The sequence below is a fragment of the Chironomus tepperi genome, unplaced genomic scaffold, assembly GCF_022539635.2.
Source record: "Chironomus tepperi strain 1889 unplaced genomic scaffold, CSIRO-AGI_Ctep_v1 contig_73, whole genome shotgun sequence".
NCBI classification, from domain to species: domain Eukaryota; kingdom Metazoa; phylum Arthropoda; class Insecta; order Diptera; family Chironomidae; genus Chironomus; species Chironomus tepperi.
The window spans coordinates 5,083-21,636 of NW_027226195.1; the positions used below are offsets into that span (position 1 = coordinate 5,083).

The window sequence follows — 16,554 nt, forward strand, 5'->3', positions numbered from 1 at the left end:
CAAGCTCAATTTACGTAGACGATTTTCTAGAATTAAAATCTCATGAATCATCCGGAATGAGAGCAAAGCACATAAAATAACTTTATTTTGTGTTGATCTTGTAAATGTCTACAATACCTCCGAGATTTGACAAATTATGAACAAATTTCCTTCAATTTTATGAGAATGACGTTCGGAAATAAGTAAATATTTTCACAAAAATTCCAAACACAATCCAATAACAAATTGTCTGTTGAAATTGTTTAGTAAACCGTTTAGAATATAAATGCGAAATCATTCAAATCTCTTATCATGCATATGGTACTGAAATGTACACTTAAAGTAAGACAACATTAAGTTCAAGAAGATGTTTTGCGATAAGGTGTATCATTTTTCAATGTGTCAAGAATGATGTATGTTGAACAGAAAATACAGTATAATGCTGAAAGTTTGATGAAAGCGAACGAGAAGTGAGAAAAATAACGAAACAATACAGCATCATTTTTATGAAAGATTTCTTTCATGATTTCAATTCATTATGCCTTTATGATACGTTTTTGGACATTGCTTTTTGTAATATGTTTAATTTTCCGCCAATAAAAATACAAAATCTCTCATCTTTCATGAGGGAATTTCCTCCTATTTAAATATCCATTAGTCAAATTCAGAAATGAGATGTGGTGTGAAGAAAATGTAGCGCAAAATCTTGTCTTGTCTTGTAAAGCGACGTAAAATGAGATTCACAATGGGAAGAAAAATATGCTTTTCATTTCCTTGATACAAAATACCATTTTACAATTTCATATTTTATGCACAAAAAAAAATAAGTGAAATATTTAAAGTACATAAGAAATTCTCATGGTAAACAATTAGTAATACAGAAAGTGAAAATAAAGTCGGTGCTAATCAAATGCAATTAACAAAAGCAGTTTTTTGTTGTTCATAAATAACTTTCTAACAAATAATGACAACAACACGACGATGACAACCGACGACGAAACAAAAGTATGTGAATATTGTTACACATAATGATGCTGATGGCATCGAACAGATTAATTTTTATGTACACATTTCTCGACGACAGATCTAATTTTTCATGTATGCTTACAACTTAATTATCGTTAAATATGACGACTATTTCTGGAAGTCTGTAAATCAAGAAATGAGATTACTTTTGATGTAGTCAAACATTTCGTAATTTCCTATTCAAAAATAACTTTTTTTTCTCGTCCAATCTTCACTCATTGTCGCTACCATCATCATCATCGTTTTCAAAACCAACAATGAATGCCATTCTTTTTTTTGACGATTGTGTAATTAAAACGAATATTTAAGTTTTTTGACTTCATGGCAAAATGCGTAAAAATTAATTTACTTTAAATAATTTCACAAAGGAACAATGTTAAGAGCACTAATTGATAATGATTGATGTTAATGAAAATTATAATTATTATTATTTTTTTCCTTCCTAAAAGGTGTTTCATGTATGTATAAATTATCGTCAAGTCATGACTGATAATGAGCGATTGACTATAATTAAAATGGAAAGGTTAAATGGATTAGAGAGTCTATCTTAAGAGTTTATTAACAACTTAGATTATTTGTTTGACCAAAGAGTTGTGCTTGTGTGAGCACTTATCATTGAAAATTCATTTACCTTTGAAGTTCTTGTGAGACATGGCTACTTGAGTTCTTGAAAGGAGTTTGTAGACAACGGTTTTGTGGTGAAATGGTTTGGATTGGGGTTTGAGTCTGTTTGGAAAACACATTTAGAGTCCGTTTTGAATAACGATCGAAAGTTCTAACTCGGCTTGTTCGAGGAGAACTGAATCAACATTGCAGTATCTTTAGTATTGTAGCTAGAGGGTTCTAGAACAAAAAACTTACTTGTTTGATTTTATTGCTGACTCAACGATTTAATCCCGAGCGTTACAATGCGGTGAACTTCATTTTTCTTCATAAAAGGCTCAAAATCAGCTGACAAGGTGCAGTCAGGGCAACTTTGTGTCTTTCCATTAATACGACGACAAAGACGTGTCTTACAAGTGTCACACTTGACCTGATGTGTTGTCCGGGAATTCCATTACATCATATTCAATATCAATCCTACAGACGAACCAGTTACCAAACATATTCTATTTAATTATGAATTCATACGAAAAGTTCATCATTTGGATAGGATAAAGTTTCTATCTAGCATTTCTATTCAATATTCAGAGATATTTGACTTAACAGAAAGTTATGCAGTCTGATCTTATCAAAAAACTCTCCTCTTCGGCAATCCTATAAAAAAGTTAATATTTCAATTATCTAGTAATTCGAAAACTTCAAAAGAGTAAAGAGTAAACGAAAATAAGTTACAAGGCAAAAAAAGTTTATCGTTTAATGTAATTAATTAGAGTTGTGCATGTAAATTGTTATATTTTTTTGTTGAGGGATAAAAATTGAAGTCAAGTCATGCATTTTATGTGGGGAGAGCTCAAAATATACTGGTTGATAATTTATGAAATTTCTTCTCAAAAAATCAATAAATGATGGGAGTGCTCTGCTTTTGTTGAAAATCATCACACCACATACACATGTAGTTAATGTTATAAAAAAATTATGAACCTTTTTTTTTTCTTTGCTAAGTCATATGATATTCTGTAGATGTTGTTGAAGACGTGATGAATGCAATAATAAAAATTCCCAGCGCACCTTAACTCAAAATATAAACCATAGCACGCTGTGGATTCCTTTCAATTACTTAAAGCAAATTTGCTAAGTAAGTATGAGGAAGGAAAACTATCATTAAAATGGAAGTCAATGAAATTTGAATTTTATATGAGCTGTTCTTACTCTTTTTTTTTTGCAGAAATTGCTAGCTTGTGAAATACACGTTGATAGTCAAACGGTATTTTACATTCTATCTGCTCATTTACCTTTGCATACCCAGCTTATTACTTACTTAATCTACTGTCGGCATCCGGTGTACTTCTTTCCACATAATTTTCATTTTTCTCTTCTAAAATTTCACGTTAATCGATGAAGAGCGAACAGAAAAAAAGAAATTAGAAGTTGAACACACCTAAAAAAGCGAAACAAAAAATTGTTGCTTTATTTTGGGGAGGATTCATCGTTCACCGTGCATTCAACTAAACAGAACAAGAATATACCAGCCATTAAAAAAATGCCGGTAATATTCGTCTGAAATGCTACACATTTTTATGATTGCAATATGTGGATTATTACGAAACACATGAATCAAATAGTAAAAAAAAACTTTATTTTTGTGCTGACCATAGCTTGATTTTTTTATGGCTATTATCATTGCTTCTCGTCTGCTTACGTTTTTCTGTATAAACAAGTAACATTTTGACTATGAAAATTATGAGTATCATTATGTCTTTGAACTTAATACTTCGTCTTTCTATCTACTTTTTTTATTGTAGGCAGTGAGAATTGGATAGTTTGTGCTGTACGAGGATTAGTAATATCGAATTTCCCTTCCCGTAGCAATCTAATTACATTAGAAAAACTTCTTTCTAACTACACTTACTGTGTTACTTACTTTAATCTCTTTCGGTCACAACGCAATTAATATTAGAGTATAGACAACATTGATTTAATCGATTTATGGGATCATAGAAAGTTTTATTTTCTTTGTCTCGTCGACATTAGAAATAAATAAAAAATAAAAATTAGCGCAGTAGATCATGTAGCTTGATCTGTGGTAAATAAATCGATCAAATTTGGAATGTGTGCTATTGATATATAAAATAAAATTCTGAAAATGGATTTTTATGTTTTCACTTAATGTCTATAAATGCGAGTTAGGAATAAGAATTTTTATCGATATACAAAGATGAGAAGAAACTGGTTCTGGTGCCTTATGCTATGCTATTTTTAATTATATTTTTCTTTATTTGATACATTGCATTTCTCTTTTCGTTTACATTGCGTTCTTTTACTTTCATTTTTTACTTCTTTTTATTCAAGATTGATCTTTGTAATTGAAATTCTTTTGTGTCTCTAAGGAACGTTCATGATTCTCACACGAAAAATGTCTTCGTCAGCTCACATAAAAAAACGTGTAAATGTGTATAAGAAGCATATATTTTATTCAGCTTATGGATTTGTAAGCATTATTGCGTTAAATTGTTTTTCCGCTACTGAAATGCAAGACAAAATATTACTTCTATGTTGCTTTTTTTACTGTATTTGTGCCGGCAATGACGAACTACGACGATGTCTGTTGAATGACTTAAATAGCAACAATGAAAGTTTTAAATTGCAATACGTTCAAGTTGTTTCGACACAAGAAAAATTATTATTATTGACATTCTTATTATTCCTTTTTTGACATGACAAGTATAATTTTTGTTGCTATTTTTAAAAATCGATAGAAGACGAAAAGAGTTCTATTAAAGAAATCACAGTTATTTATTATTATTAGATTTAGTTGAAGCCAAACTTTTGTCATGTACGATGAGTTGTGAGGAAGTTAAATGGCGCGATGTATTGTTTTGAAGTTTTCTTAAGCATATTCAGCATATTTACATGCTTCAAAGTACTTTTTTAAGTCTTCAAAAAGGTGAAAAGGTTCTTGTAGTTTCAAATTTCTAAACTCATTTTTCTAGACATTACAAAGTTATTGAGGTCTAGGATTGAAATCTCGTGTTGCTGTCAATAGTTTCATAAAACTTGAAAAATGTTCAGTTTTAACCCAACAAGGCACTTTAAAAGTTGATGAAGAAATGTAAGATTTTCATCATAATTTTGAGCTACATATATAAAATCAATCAATTAAGTTAAATGCTTACTGTATTTCGTACGAATTTTTGTTAAACTAACTAACAAGCACGTACACACATGTAAATTTAGCTCAATATTGTGTATTGATTAATGGATGCAACACAAATTTTGATAATCACACAAATTGCTAAGCTATACAAACTCATTATCGTCTTAGCATAATTTATTTAAACTATAAAGGAATGCAGGCATTAAGTAGTTAACGGAAATGCTGTATTTATTAGCACAGAAATGTGTTTAAGTAAATTTAATATAAACAGAAATATTTCAACATATTTTGGATTAGGAAGAGATTTTTAAGGTCTTTCCAAATTTCATTTTTTGTAATTTTGTATCGTGAATCTATTTTTGTACTAAAATAAGGGAGAATGTTATGAAAACTTACAATTCTATTGAACAATTTTCATCTTCTCGTGTATTTTATGCGCTAAAAAAGTTCAAGGCTTTTAAGGAACGAAACAAAAAAAAATTGAATGAAAAAGTTTCAATTTATATTCTTTCTTCGAAGCTTTCTCCGAATGAAAATGTCTCATTTAAAATCTTCAGATCAGTAAAAAGAAGAAAAGACATAAAAATCTATTCTCGCTGCAAAAAAAAAGTAAAAAGTTTGCACGCTACGAAAGAATTTTAAGTGGGCTTGAATTATTTAGGAAGCCGAGACTTACTTTTCTTGGAAAAAATTTGTCAGATTCTTGACAAATCGCATTTATTGCGAATATTTTGCAGGTCATTTAGTAATTTACTCTGAGTATTAATTTCGTCATTGTTATGAAATTATGGCTGTTTAAGGAAATGACTCAATGGATTTTGGTCATCTCGACTTTTTTGAGTAGTCTCGTGGTATGGAAACGTGTCGTATTTACGTATTTACTTAATTCCTGTAAATATTTTGAACAGATTTGCTACACTTGATTGTTAAAAATCATTTCTAGACTCTAAACACAGTTGAACCACAAAAACAAGTTTAAGCACCACTGCTGCCTACTTCTGATTGAAAATCTCTTAAACAACAAGAAGTCTCTAACCACTATAATTGCTCTACCTCATTTTTTGTACCATAATGAGATTCTTTTATCAGATTACACTTAAAAACAGTTAGTTTTAGAATTTTAGATCAAGTTATTTTTGTTCAAAAGAAAGTATATACAATTAAAAACAATTTCTCAGACTTTATTTATGTTACAAAACATTCTTTGTCTTGATATTTGATTAGGTCTATATTTCGACACAATACTAAGTGGAATAATTATATCTCCTCTAATTTAAGCCTCGAAGAAATCAGTATTTTGATGATAAAAGCTTGCAGCTTTAAAATGTCTTTCGAAAGAGATTGTTCTATAAGCAGCTTTGCGACTCATGATCGCTTTGCTTCTGTCTCCTTGATGTCTGTCGACTTTCCGTAAATTTAACAGAGCATAATAGATTTTCTAACAAAACTTCTGTCAGTAATGATAAATTGAGGTTTCTTGTCTTCTATTTACTGAATTATTAAAAAAAATCTTCTTGAAATTCATCCAAGGGATAAAAGTCATATCCATAAAAACTTTTTACTTAAAGCCATAAAGTCTGAGAAGTGAAATGTATTGAATGAAATCAACGATCATGCAAACTCTGAAGTATCATTGACTGCACTGACATTATAATTCTATCCAAGTGAATATGGAGAAATTCAATCAGCAAATAAATATAAGTCTATTAATCCATAACCCAAGCAAATAGCAATCAAAATTCATATTATTTTCAAACAAATTGTTTATTATTAAAAAATAAATAGAAAATAAAAAATTCTCGGTCTTATCGATTTTACTTATATACATAGAATGACTGATGGACTCGATTTTCCAATTTAAAAAATATTTGCTCATTTTTTCAATATTTGCGGAAAGAAAGACACCCGAGCGACACAATGCGATACAGTGGAACTGCGTTTTTCGAGGAGAAGCAACTTTGTGTCTTTCTGTCATGGTAACATTGTGTCTTAAAGTCAGGGCAACTTGGTGTCTTACTATTAGGGCAACATTGCTTCTTACCTTCTAGGCGACATTGTGTCTTACCGTCAGTGCAACATTGTGTCTTACCGTCAGAGCAACATTGTGTCTTACCGTCAGAGCAACATTGTGTCTTACCATTAGGGCAACATTGCTTCTTACCTTCTAGGCGACATTGTGCCTTACCGTATAGGCGACATTGCATTTTACCGTCAGCACAACATTGTGTCTCACCGTCAGAGCAACACATTGCGAACTCAGTGTGCTGTTCGGGACAGTCTGTAAATAAAACAAAACGATTCTCAATTACTCATATATTAATGCTCGACAGTACAGTAATGTGTTATTGTTAATTAATACCTTAAACGAATTGCTTTCCACTTTGCTCGTAAAGTGTCAAGACATTGTTTTTTTTACGGATACAACAAAAATTGTTAGAAGGTCGTGGCTTTTGTGATAACGAAATTACAGTTGTGAGTGACTGCTTTGTAGTTCCTCAATACTTTTTTTTGTGTATAAACGAAACTATTGAACTTCAGAATCGTAGAAAAGGAAAAAGAAAAGAAAGAAAAACAGTAAAAAAATATTGTTGTCATCGTTATTTTTCATGCATAAATAAAAATAGTAATAAGTTTACACTATCATACTTTTTTGAACTAATTTGTGACTCATTCACGTATGTCAACAAAGTTCGCGTGTCACAACAAATAATAAAAGTCGACACAATGCGTTGTAAGCCTCATGCATGTCTGTGTGTTATAATAAAATGGGTTAGAAAAAAAATATAGTAGAAAATTGTGTGACCTTGTAGCTTACAAAAAAATTTTTGCTTCTTTTTCTGTGCAGAAAATTAAACAATAATTTTAACGGAAAAGAAGCAGAAGTTTTTAATTTGCTTTTAATTTTCGGTCAATGACTTTAATCCTCTCTTTCTCTTCTTATTCGATGCTCGTATCTCAACGATTTATATTGTTTTCTATTTCATGATTCATGATGTCTCGATGGCGATTGAATAGATTTGGTTCTCATTGAATTTTTATTTTAAAATTAAGAGAAAGAAGAGGAAAAAAAAAACAATTGAAATATAAAGAATCAGAAATCGATAATTCTTTTCTGCTCCATTTGAAGCTATTTGGGTGTATCAACGAGCATTAAAAAAGTTTCTACTCGAAATTAAAAATCAAAATTTTTTGATGTTTTTATAGCAAAATAATGAATTCCATACAGTAATTTGGCTCATGCAGTAACGATTGAATTTGAAATCGACCTAAATATCGCAAAATGATACCATAAACAAATGTGAATATCTAATAGCGGTTGTCAGAACAACCAAGAACTTCATTTTTAAAACAACAACAACAACTAAATTGCTCGTGCTTGTATTTATTTAACAATACCCAACTGTTTTCTGTTTGCAACTGTTCGAATGTATTCTGGGAAATTTTTTTTACCTCACGAAAATAATCGTTGACTTACTTGAATGGTGAAAGAATGCTTAGAAATGACACCAATTTTATATTTGAAGTATGAGTGAATTTGAGGAGGAAGAAATCACTCGTTTTAAATTATAATGACACAATGTTATGAAATCATGCGAGGTTCTTTAATTCCACATAAAGAATTTCTTTTTGAAGTTTCATTTAATAGCTCTATTGTACATTTTAAGTGTATGAACCTTTCTTGAGCTTTTTGACTGCCGTCATGAAAAATATTTTTTTGTCATTATTTTGGAAATTTTAACCAGAAATATTCTCGATATGGAATGACTTTAAGAGAATTTGCCGCATGAGAAAACTTGCTCAATAAAAGACATCTTCTTTGACTTTTTTATCATAACGACCTTAGAGGTTCTGAATTTTAATACAAATTGAGTTTTCATAATAAAAAATTTTCTTCTTTCCATTTGCTTGCGGTTGTTATAAAAATTTTCTTTTTACCTTTTTATAATTTTTCTTACTATCTCAGTTCATTTCTGATTGCTCCCTTGTCCCAAAAAATCTAAAACAATAGAATTTATTTAATTTTTGAAATGGAGCATTGGCCAAATCAATCTTATGGAAATTTACAGTTTTTCTCCCTTTAGTCTTGTTTAATTTGCATAATGTAATCTGCGTTCAACATGTCAATGATCATAATATTATATGTATATCCTACAGTTCACGTGGCGTCGCTCAGTTTCTCTCGGTTTATCAACGAGCAGTGAACCGAATGAGCTGCCGGATTATTCTTCTTGGGGTTCAAGGTATTCATAAAATTTTACTTTTTATTCGTTATCATTCGAATGTCTATTTTATGTGCTAAAGCTTGAATTACGGTATTATCCATGGCACATGAGTCATAGGATGAGCAGATGAATATTTTGTGGTAAAATAGATACGAATTTTGAATCTCGAGTAAGAAGATGTCTCGATTAAAAGCATAAAGCCTGGTCACTCTTGGAAAAAGGTTTTTTCTGACAGGATTTGACTCTTTTCAAGCTGAATGAATTGTCAGTTTTTGTTCTATATGTGTCACATCATGGATATTTTTAGATATCTTATGTAATAATTTTTTGGATATATATCTGAGAAACTACTTCTTTGCCAAACATACTTTCCATATTACGACTTAAATTATATTCATTATATTTTAAAATAAGAGCTTCGTCCTCCACATTTAATGCATTTTTAATTTTAAAAAACTTTGTCTTAACAATTAGATGTATTAAGTTGTGATTGCCAGATGCTGCGCACCATGAAGTTGAACAAGAATTATTGCCAAAAAATTCTTTTAATAAAAAAAGCTTTCATCTTTGAAAGGAATGAAAATTGAAGTTTAACGGTGCTGAAAATTGAATAAAGGTGTCAATGCTTTTGAAACCTTTTTTTTCTCCCTAAACTCTGCAATAGTCATAAAATTATTCTTTATATTCAGTAAGATTTTGCTTCGATAAAAAAACACTTGTCTGGATTTCAGTTTGTAGAGTGATAAAAGTCGTAATATTTTATAGTTGATCAGCTATCAAAATCCATGACTTTTAAAACAAGCAAAAAATTTACAATATTATTGCAAATCTTGGCACGATACTTCACGCTCGAATTTTAAAAATGCCAATATTTCTCAAAACATTCAATCAATAAAAATTAAAAATTTACATAAATTTTATATATTTTTTCGCAACAGAATTTGAGAGGAAAAATGCTAAATTTAAATAAAAGATTCGAAATTAGAAGGTGCAATATTTTGCAATTCAAATCATGTCGTTAACACACACGAAAAAAATTTCTTAATCAATAAAATATTTTCCTGATTTGATGGCGGGTGCTAATGACTACATAGATTATAAAATTAGTGTTTCTTTCCATTAATTGATTTCATTACATTACAAATTTGTAAATTTATTTCTCTTATTTTTCCATATAAGTATTAAATTATTCATTATTTCAATCAATTGCATCTACATATGTGCATGTTGCTTGGTGCTGCTTGTATTTCATAATAATTTTCTAAAAGTAAAGGTTTTTATGCAATTTTCATCTCACTTACATGCTTGTTTGAATGAGGTAAATGGAAAAACTCGTTGGAAAATATCTTCTGTAGGAGAAATTAAGAAGCGCTTTTAATTGATGATGTTGATAAGGAATGTGCGGCATTACGAGATTCAACAGTTGTTTGAATTATTGAGATTAATGTGGGAGTTATCGATTCAATTTGACTTATTATGACTTCTGTGTTGATCTTAGAATAATAATAAAATTCCATTGGAATTGATTTGAATTTTATGTAGGCTATTCTGACTATAACAATGACTTGCTTCATTAGCAGCTATTTTAATTGAATTGTTCAGTCATTTTTGACCAGCTTTTGTAAAATTCATAAAAATTCTTGCTAAATTCCAAATTTTTTAACGAATTCTTAAACTAATTCTCCCATTCAGGCAAATAGCATGTTTGCGTTAAACAAAAAGACCACTGAGGTATCCAAAAGTGGTCTCTTTGTCTGCTAGGGTCTCAAGATTAATTTGGGTGCTTTTTAGCTATTCTAAACACTTCATTTTGGTTTATGTGATTCACGACACACAAATTGTGGCTAGGTACAATGTATTGATACTGTAGGGATGAGGGTGTAGAGCATACTATCCTTGATATACCTGAAAGTCTAAGATCTCTGAAAGCCGGCTATACACTCTGGCACCATACAATGTGATCAGTTGGGAATCTGCCATCTTATCGATCATGCTATAGACAAAATGTTTGCCATGTTCAACCAAAAAAAAACTTTGCAAAAGTACACCAAAAAAACTTGATATATATTGTATTTTGTTTGCATGATATCTAGCTCTTAAAACTACACACAAAAAAAAAAAACTTTCAATCTCACTTGAAGTGAAGTGGTTGCACATTTGCACATGTTGCGAAGAAGAAAGTTTTTCTTTTCTTCTTTCTCTTAATTTATGCTATATGCTTCTTTCATTTTCTATTATGCTTGGCATCACATTTCTTTGTAAATAGATGTAATACAAGATTTAATATTGACCATAATAAGATACTTAAATGTCGTACGTTTTGGCATTCATCAAATAAATGAACAAAAAAAAGGTAAACATCAGCAGGATTTTGTGAATCTCATAAGCATATTGGAACTTGAGACTGCTCACGTCTTCAAGTTTCTTCTGCAAAAATTTTTTAATTTTTTAAGTCTTTATCAACCTGATTTTTTTTTGTTAATATAAAACAGTAAGTTTTATCTTCTTTAATTTGTCCAATCAAACCTGTTTCATAAGTTAATTATCAGCAATAAAAAATAAAATTAAAATTCTGTGAAAAAAATCAAAAAATAATTTTAAACTTAAAACTTGTTAAGCTGACGACTGATACAAAATGTGGTTATTCAAGGAATGTAAAGGACTTTGTAATGTCAAAATAAAAGCTGCTGCGGAGAATTTGCATAAAGATCCATATGATATATTTATTATCATAATTAATCAGTCTAATGAATTTAAAATTCTTATAGCCAAAAATAACACACAAAAGTTACTTTTCTGAGACATAAAATATGATTATGAATAAGGATGTCAAAGTCGAATTTATAATTTATGAGCAAAACAACATAATGAGATTTAAATTCATAACAAAAACACAAAATATTGGTTTATGAAGCTTTGAAAATTTTAAACACAGTCACGAATATGAGAAATTTATGAAGATTCTGTCGAGATTGTTGAGAGCACGGGGTACAGAAATTTGAGTAATTTCCATAATTTTCACTAATTTCTGTTGACATTTTACAGTCTGAAAGTTGTTAATTCTGTAGATTATCAAGCTTGTAATTCTAGTCCTCAGTCCGAGTAGTTTATTGATAATTAATGACATTTTACCAGGTGCTGCAGCATAAAACTACTGCTCGGGAAATAGCAAAAAATTATGAAATAAAATAAATTAAAAATTTTAGATGAAATTAAATCTTGTGTCACCGACACGCAACATTAATTAAATCCATCGCATACTTCTCGGCAGGTATAAATTCAGTCACATACAATAAATGTCATCAGAAAATTCCACAAGTTCAAAGTTTCTTTTCCTCTCTTTTGCGAAGACATTTTTACCATCAAATGACGTTCCCCACAAACGTGGAATGCTTTTTTGCGTAAATGCCGGTTTCATAAAAATTTATCATGAGATTTATTCGTTTTAATTCTCAACTTTTTTCTTTCCTTCTTCCACTTTGTTGCTAAATGAACCTCAGCTGGATTATGAAATCTCATTTATTGTGTGAAAAAATGCTGCACTGGTGGAAAAAATAAATAAAGTTGCTGCAAATAAATATCCACGCAAAAAAATTGCTTTAAAGGCAGACATTATAAAATCTCATATTTATTTAATCTCATTTTATGTAAGCAGAATGCTTGTTGCGGAAGAAAACTTTCCGTTAATTGAATCTTAATGAAATTGTGTGACAAAAAGCCACAATTAAGTTTTATTTGAGGAGTTTTTCTAATCAAAAATTGTCAAATTTTACTTACTGCTTTGAATTGAATTCATTTATAGTTGAAATAAATTATCATAAAAAAATTAATTCCACATTTTCATCTGCACAACAACAATAAAAAATAACTCAAGTGATTTGATGCGATACAAGCTCATCACATGAACTCGATTCTTCAGTAGGTTTCATATATCATGAATCGAGATGGTGTTGCTGTTAACAACACAAATTAATTACTTAATTAAGTTTACTTTTTTTCTCACATCCATAAAACATAACGTTCACAGCAATCACATGTTGAGAGTGAGGGTTCTTGATGCAGAGTCCAAGACGTCACGGTGTCGGTTTCTAGATTAGTCGGCAGTGAGACTTTGAAGAATTCCCCAGTAGTCTCGTTCTCGATGTCAATCTCAGCTCCGTTTTCGATTTCAGTCATGGCTTCTATTTCGATCTCAGTCAATTGTTAATCGCGTCTATTTCGTCGATCTCGTCGGTTTCGGAGTCGACCTCAGTCCCAGTTTCGGTGTCAATCTCAATCCCGGTTTCAAAGTCGATCACGATTCTGGTCTCGTTGTCGATCTTGGTCTAGTTTTTGATCTCAGTCCCGGTCTCGATCTCGACCCTAGCTTAAGTGTTAACCTTGATTCCAGTCACGAGTTTAGTCTCAAAAATTCGAGAATCTCAAAACCGAGACTTCAAGAAACCCTAATTACGAAAGTGAATGAAATTAATTAATAAATTTTTGAATGCAAATTGCCCGTTTAATCGTCCAATTTCACACATCATAAATATTTCATAGATCAAAAAGTATAAGATCTTCATTTAATTTTCATATGAATTGATAGCAATCTCGATTAAGTGGAAATAAGAAGATATGATTTATGGACAATTGCCATAAAAAGAAAATGCTTCCCTAAAATTATTGATATTATCATTCGCATTGAGATGAGTTGGAGATCTACAAGAGCTTTATAGTTCATTGTGTCAGATAAGAATGAGATGGGATAAAAAAATATGTTTTTGCAATCTTTAGGTCAATTGTGGATAAATTTGATATTGAACAGGCCAAAAGTTTTCCGAAATAGGACAAAGATGTTATCATTGAGATCTTTCTTAATGGTCCTTCATGTTCAATATCTACTGGACATGTTTCTATGCTACTTATCAGAAAATAGCCAATAAGCTTCACTGTCAACACACGTCGTATGATTTTGTAATCAACACAAAGTGCCATTGATCTTAATCAATTTTATTTTTCGGCAAAATTTTGGTATCTATAGCGAATTGAATACTCTTTTTTTATCTCCATCCATTGTGTACAGTTGTGATAAATACCGTCACATCAATCAATGATGAAATTTATAACACATAGACTATCATTATGTTACCAACATGTCTAATGTCAATTTTCTTTTATTCTTTTATGTCTCGTTATAGATAAATCGTGGCTATTGAGATAAAATCAATATTTGCGCGAATGGAAACGTCACAGATTAGATAGGACACAATCAAAAAGACCGTTTTAACGACGACGATTAAAAAAGTGAAATTGAATAAATCAAGTAAAAAATTTTCATATAATGGATCCAGTGCATGTCATTCGAGCTCCATCGTTAAAGCGTGGAAAGGCTGATGAGCGTCTCAGTGATCGAGTGAGTATTAAATCTTATTTTAGAATTTCAATTAAATCTGATGTAAATCTACAGAACTTTATAAATATTTAATTTCTTCGTCTTTCCTCTGTCTGAGAATATGCAAACAATATTTAATTAAATTTTTCCATAAGAGTTGAGGACATAATGTTCACATCGATGCATTTAATGTAAATAAATTTCTCATACGCACATGTGTGACTTATTTGCTTCTTGTTTTAATCTTCTGTCAATGGCATAAGGGACACAACAATAAAAACGAGTTATGTGAAATCAATAATTTCCATATCCAAAAAAATAGCACATGCATATGTGGTGTTTATTTGCGGATTATGAAATTGTTTATTAGAGGAATGTCAAGCTTTTATTGAGCAATCAAAAATTTCTTATCATTTTTATATGGTGGATTGAGAGACAACATGGGACTGATCAATGGGGTACTTAAAGGGTTTGGTTATCGAAATTCGAGTCATAATTTGAGCTCAAAGCCGTGTTGAGTCGGAACAAATCGACTTCAAAATGTCGACATCGAGCTCAGGTCGTATTGCTTAGTTTATGGCAGTTGTAAGCAACCTGTGGACCACCAAATAAACTTGGAAATTACATGAACCGTTAGTCATGTGCGGCTTTGGTCGAAGCTCACATCCAAGATGTGCCATGAAAATTTAAATGTCGTCCACCACTGTTTAAGTACTGAGAACGTGATACCCCCTAAATATGACCTTAAACTTCAAAATTATACCCGAATTTGTCCTCGAATCGTGTACATGTATCAATAATAATTGAGTTCTATTGATACTTTTTCTACGTGATAAATTACAAACGAGAATTCAATGATATCATCCTGCAATTTCAAGCAAGCGCCGGTGTATTATCAAAAGCTTTTATTGTTGCAATTGATTTATAATTATTATTCGATTGATGTTCCTATACCTCAAGCAATAAAACTGGAAACCTAAGATTTTATCTATCATTGAATCGAACGGAAATTTCTTATTGACTGTGCAGTCAGTGTGCATAAAAAAATCTACTCAGACTGCACTTAAGATGGTTTTATGAACAAATTCTCAGACGACACATTCATATTCGATCCGTAAATTCACATTACCATACAGATGAAATAAATCATGAAAAACTTTTTTCTTACCAATAAATATGAAGAATTCTACATGAGAATAGCACCGATACCTAAACTTGCAGAAGAACAGACGAAAAAGTCTATAAATATTAAGATCCCAACCGATACATAAAGCACAATTTTTTTTTATTAAAGATTTATAACAGTTTACTTCCGAAGCGTGAAAAGAATTAACTTTATGATTATCCAAAACTTTACTTTTTGTTTTGAATTCATATATATTTTTTCTTTTGTACTGATTGTTGTCTAAGCTCAAGGGAAAATAATAAAATATCTAAGATTGCTTTTTTTCTGCTTCGTTTCTCCGTATTGTGAAGATAAAAATAACAAGAAGATATAAAAATACAGCTTTTAAAGAGAGTTATAGTAAGAGAGAGGTGAGAAAAAAAGCTCCCTCAGACTGAGACTTTAATTAAGATAAAGTTATGCCGCATTCTTCCAAACTTTTTTGCTTTGAAGAAGACAATACCTTCGATCAGCAGTAAAAAAAAGTTTGTTTGTAATCTTTTGGTTATCTTTTAATTGTTGACTATATCTTCTGCTTAAAACTTCTATTGTAAATTGGAGTTTAATTAGATTTGGACTTGGAAATGTCTATGGGTGTTTATTTATTGTAAAATAAGTCGTTTTATGAAGGTGTTTTAGATACTTTCAGGGTTGTTGCTTAGTTCATTGAACAGGGAGAAGTTTTTGAATTTATAATGCTCAGTTCAGTCATTAAGGATGTATTTTTTGGTTCCATTCTCTGAAAAAAGCTCATTTCATCCAAATCAATACGTGATATTCTCTAACAGCATCTAGCACGTTCCAATATGGCACCGTATTACCGGTAAGAGACAAAGATGCCCAAACGCTGATTACAAACTAGTTTTACAGCTCGGGATTAAAAAAATTACTGTCTTAAACAGTAAAGCATTTGATGTTGATAATTGACAGGCGTCAACCAGTAACAGAAAAAGCTTCAGACGTCAACTAAGAGACGCCATGGATTACATTTGATCTGTACGACCAGCGAAGGAATTCCAATATAGAACTCACA

At 30.6% G+C, this 16,554-nt stretch overlaps 1 protein-coding gene across 1 annotated transcript in view; it reads left to right on the forward strand.

Annotated features, from left to right (window-relative positions):
• Positions 1-14,162: 14,162 nt before the first annotated feature.
• Positions 14,163-16,554, forward strand: part of Wdr62 (WD repeat domain 62) — a 44,583-nt gene continuing 42,191 nt past the window's right edge. The window contains exon 1 of the mRNA XM_070653692.1: positions 14,163-14,377. Coding sequence (XP_070509793.1) covers positions 14,306-14,377 — 72 coding nt within the window. The 5' untranslated portion in view covers positions 14,163-14,305. The remainder of the gene's footprint in view (positions 14,378-16,554) is intronic.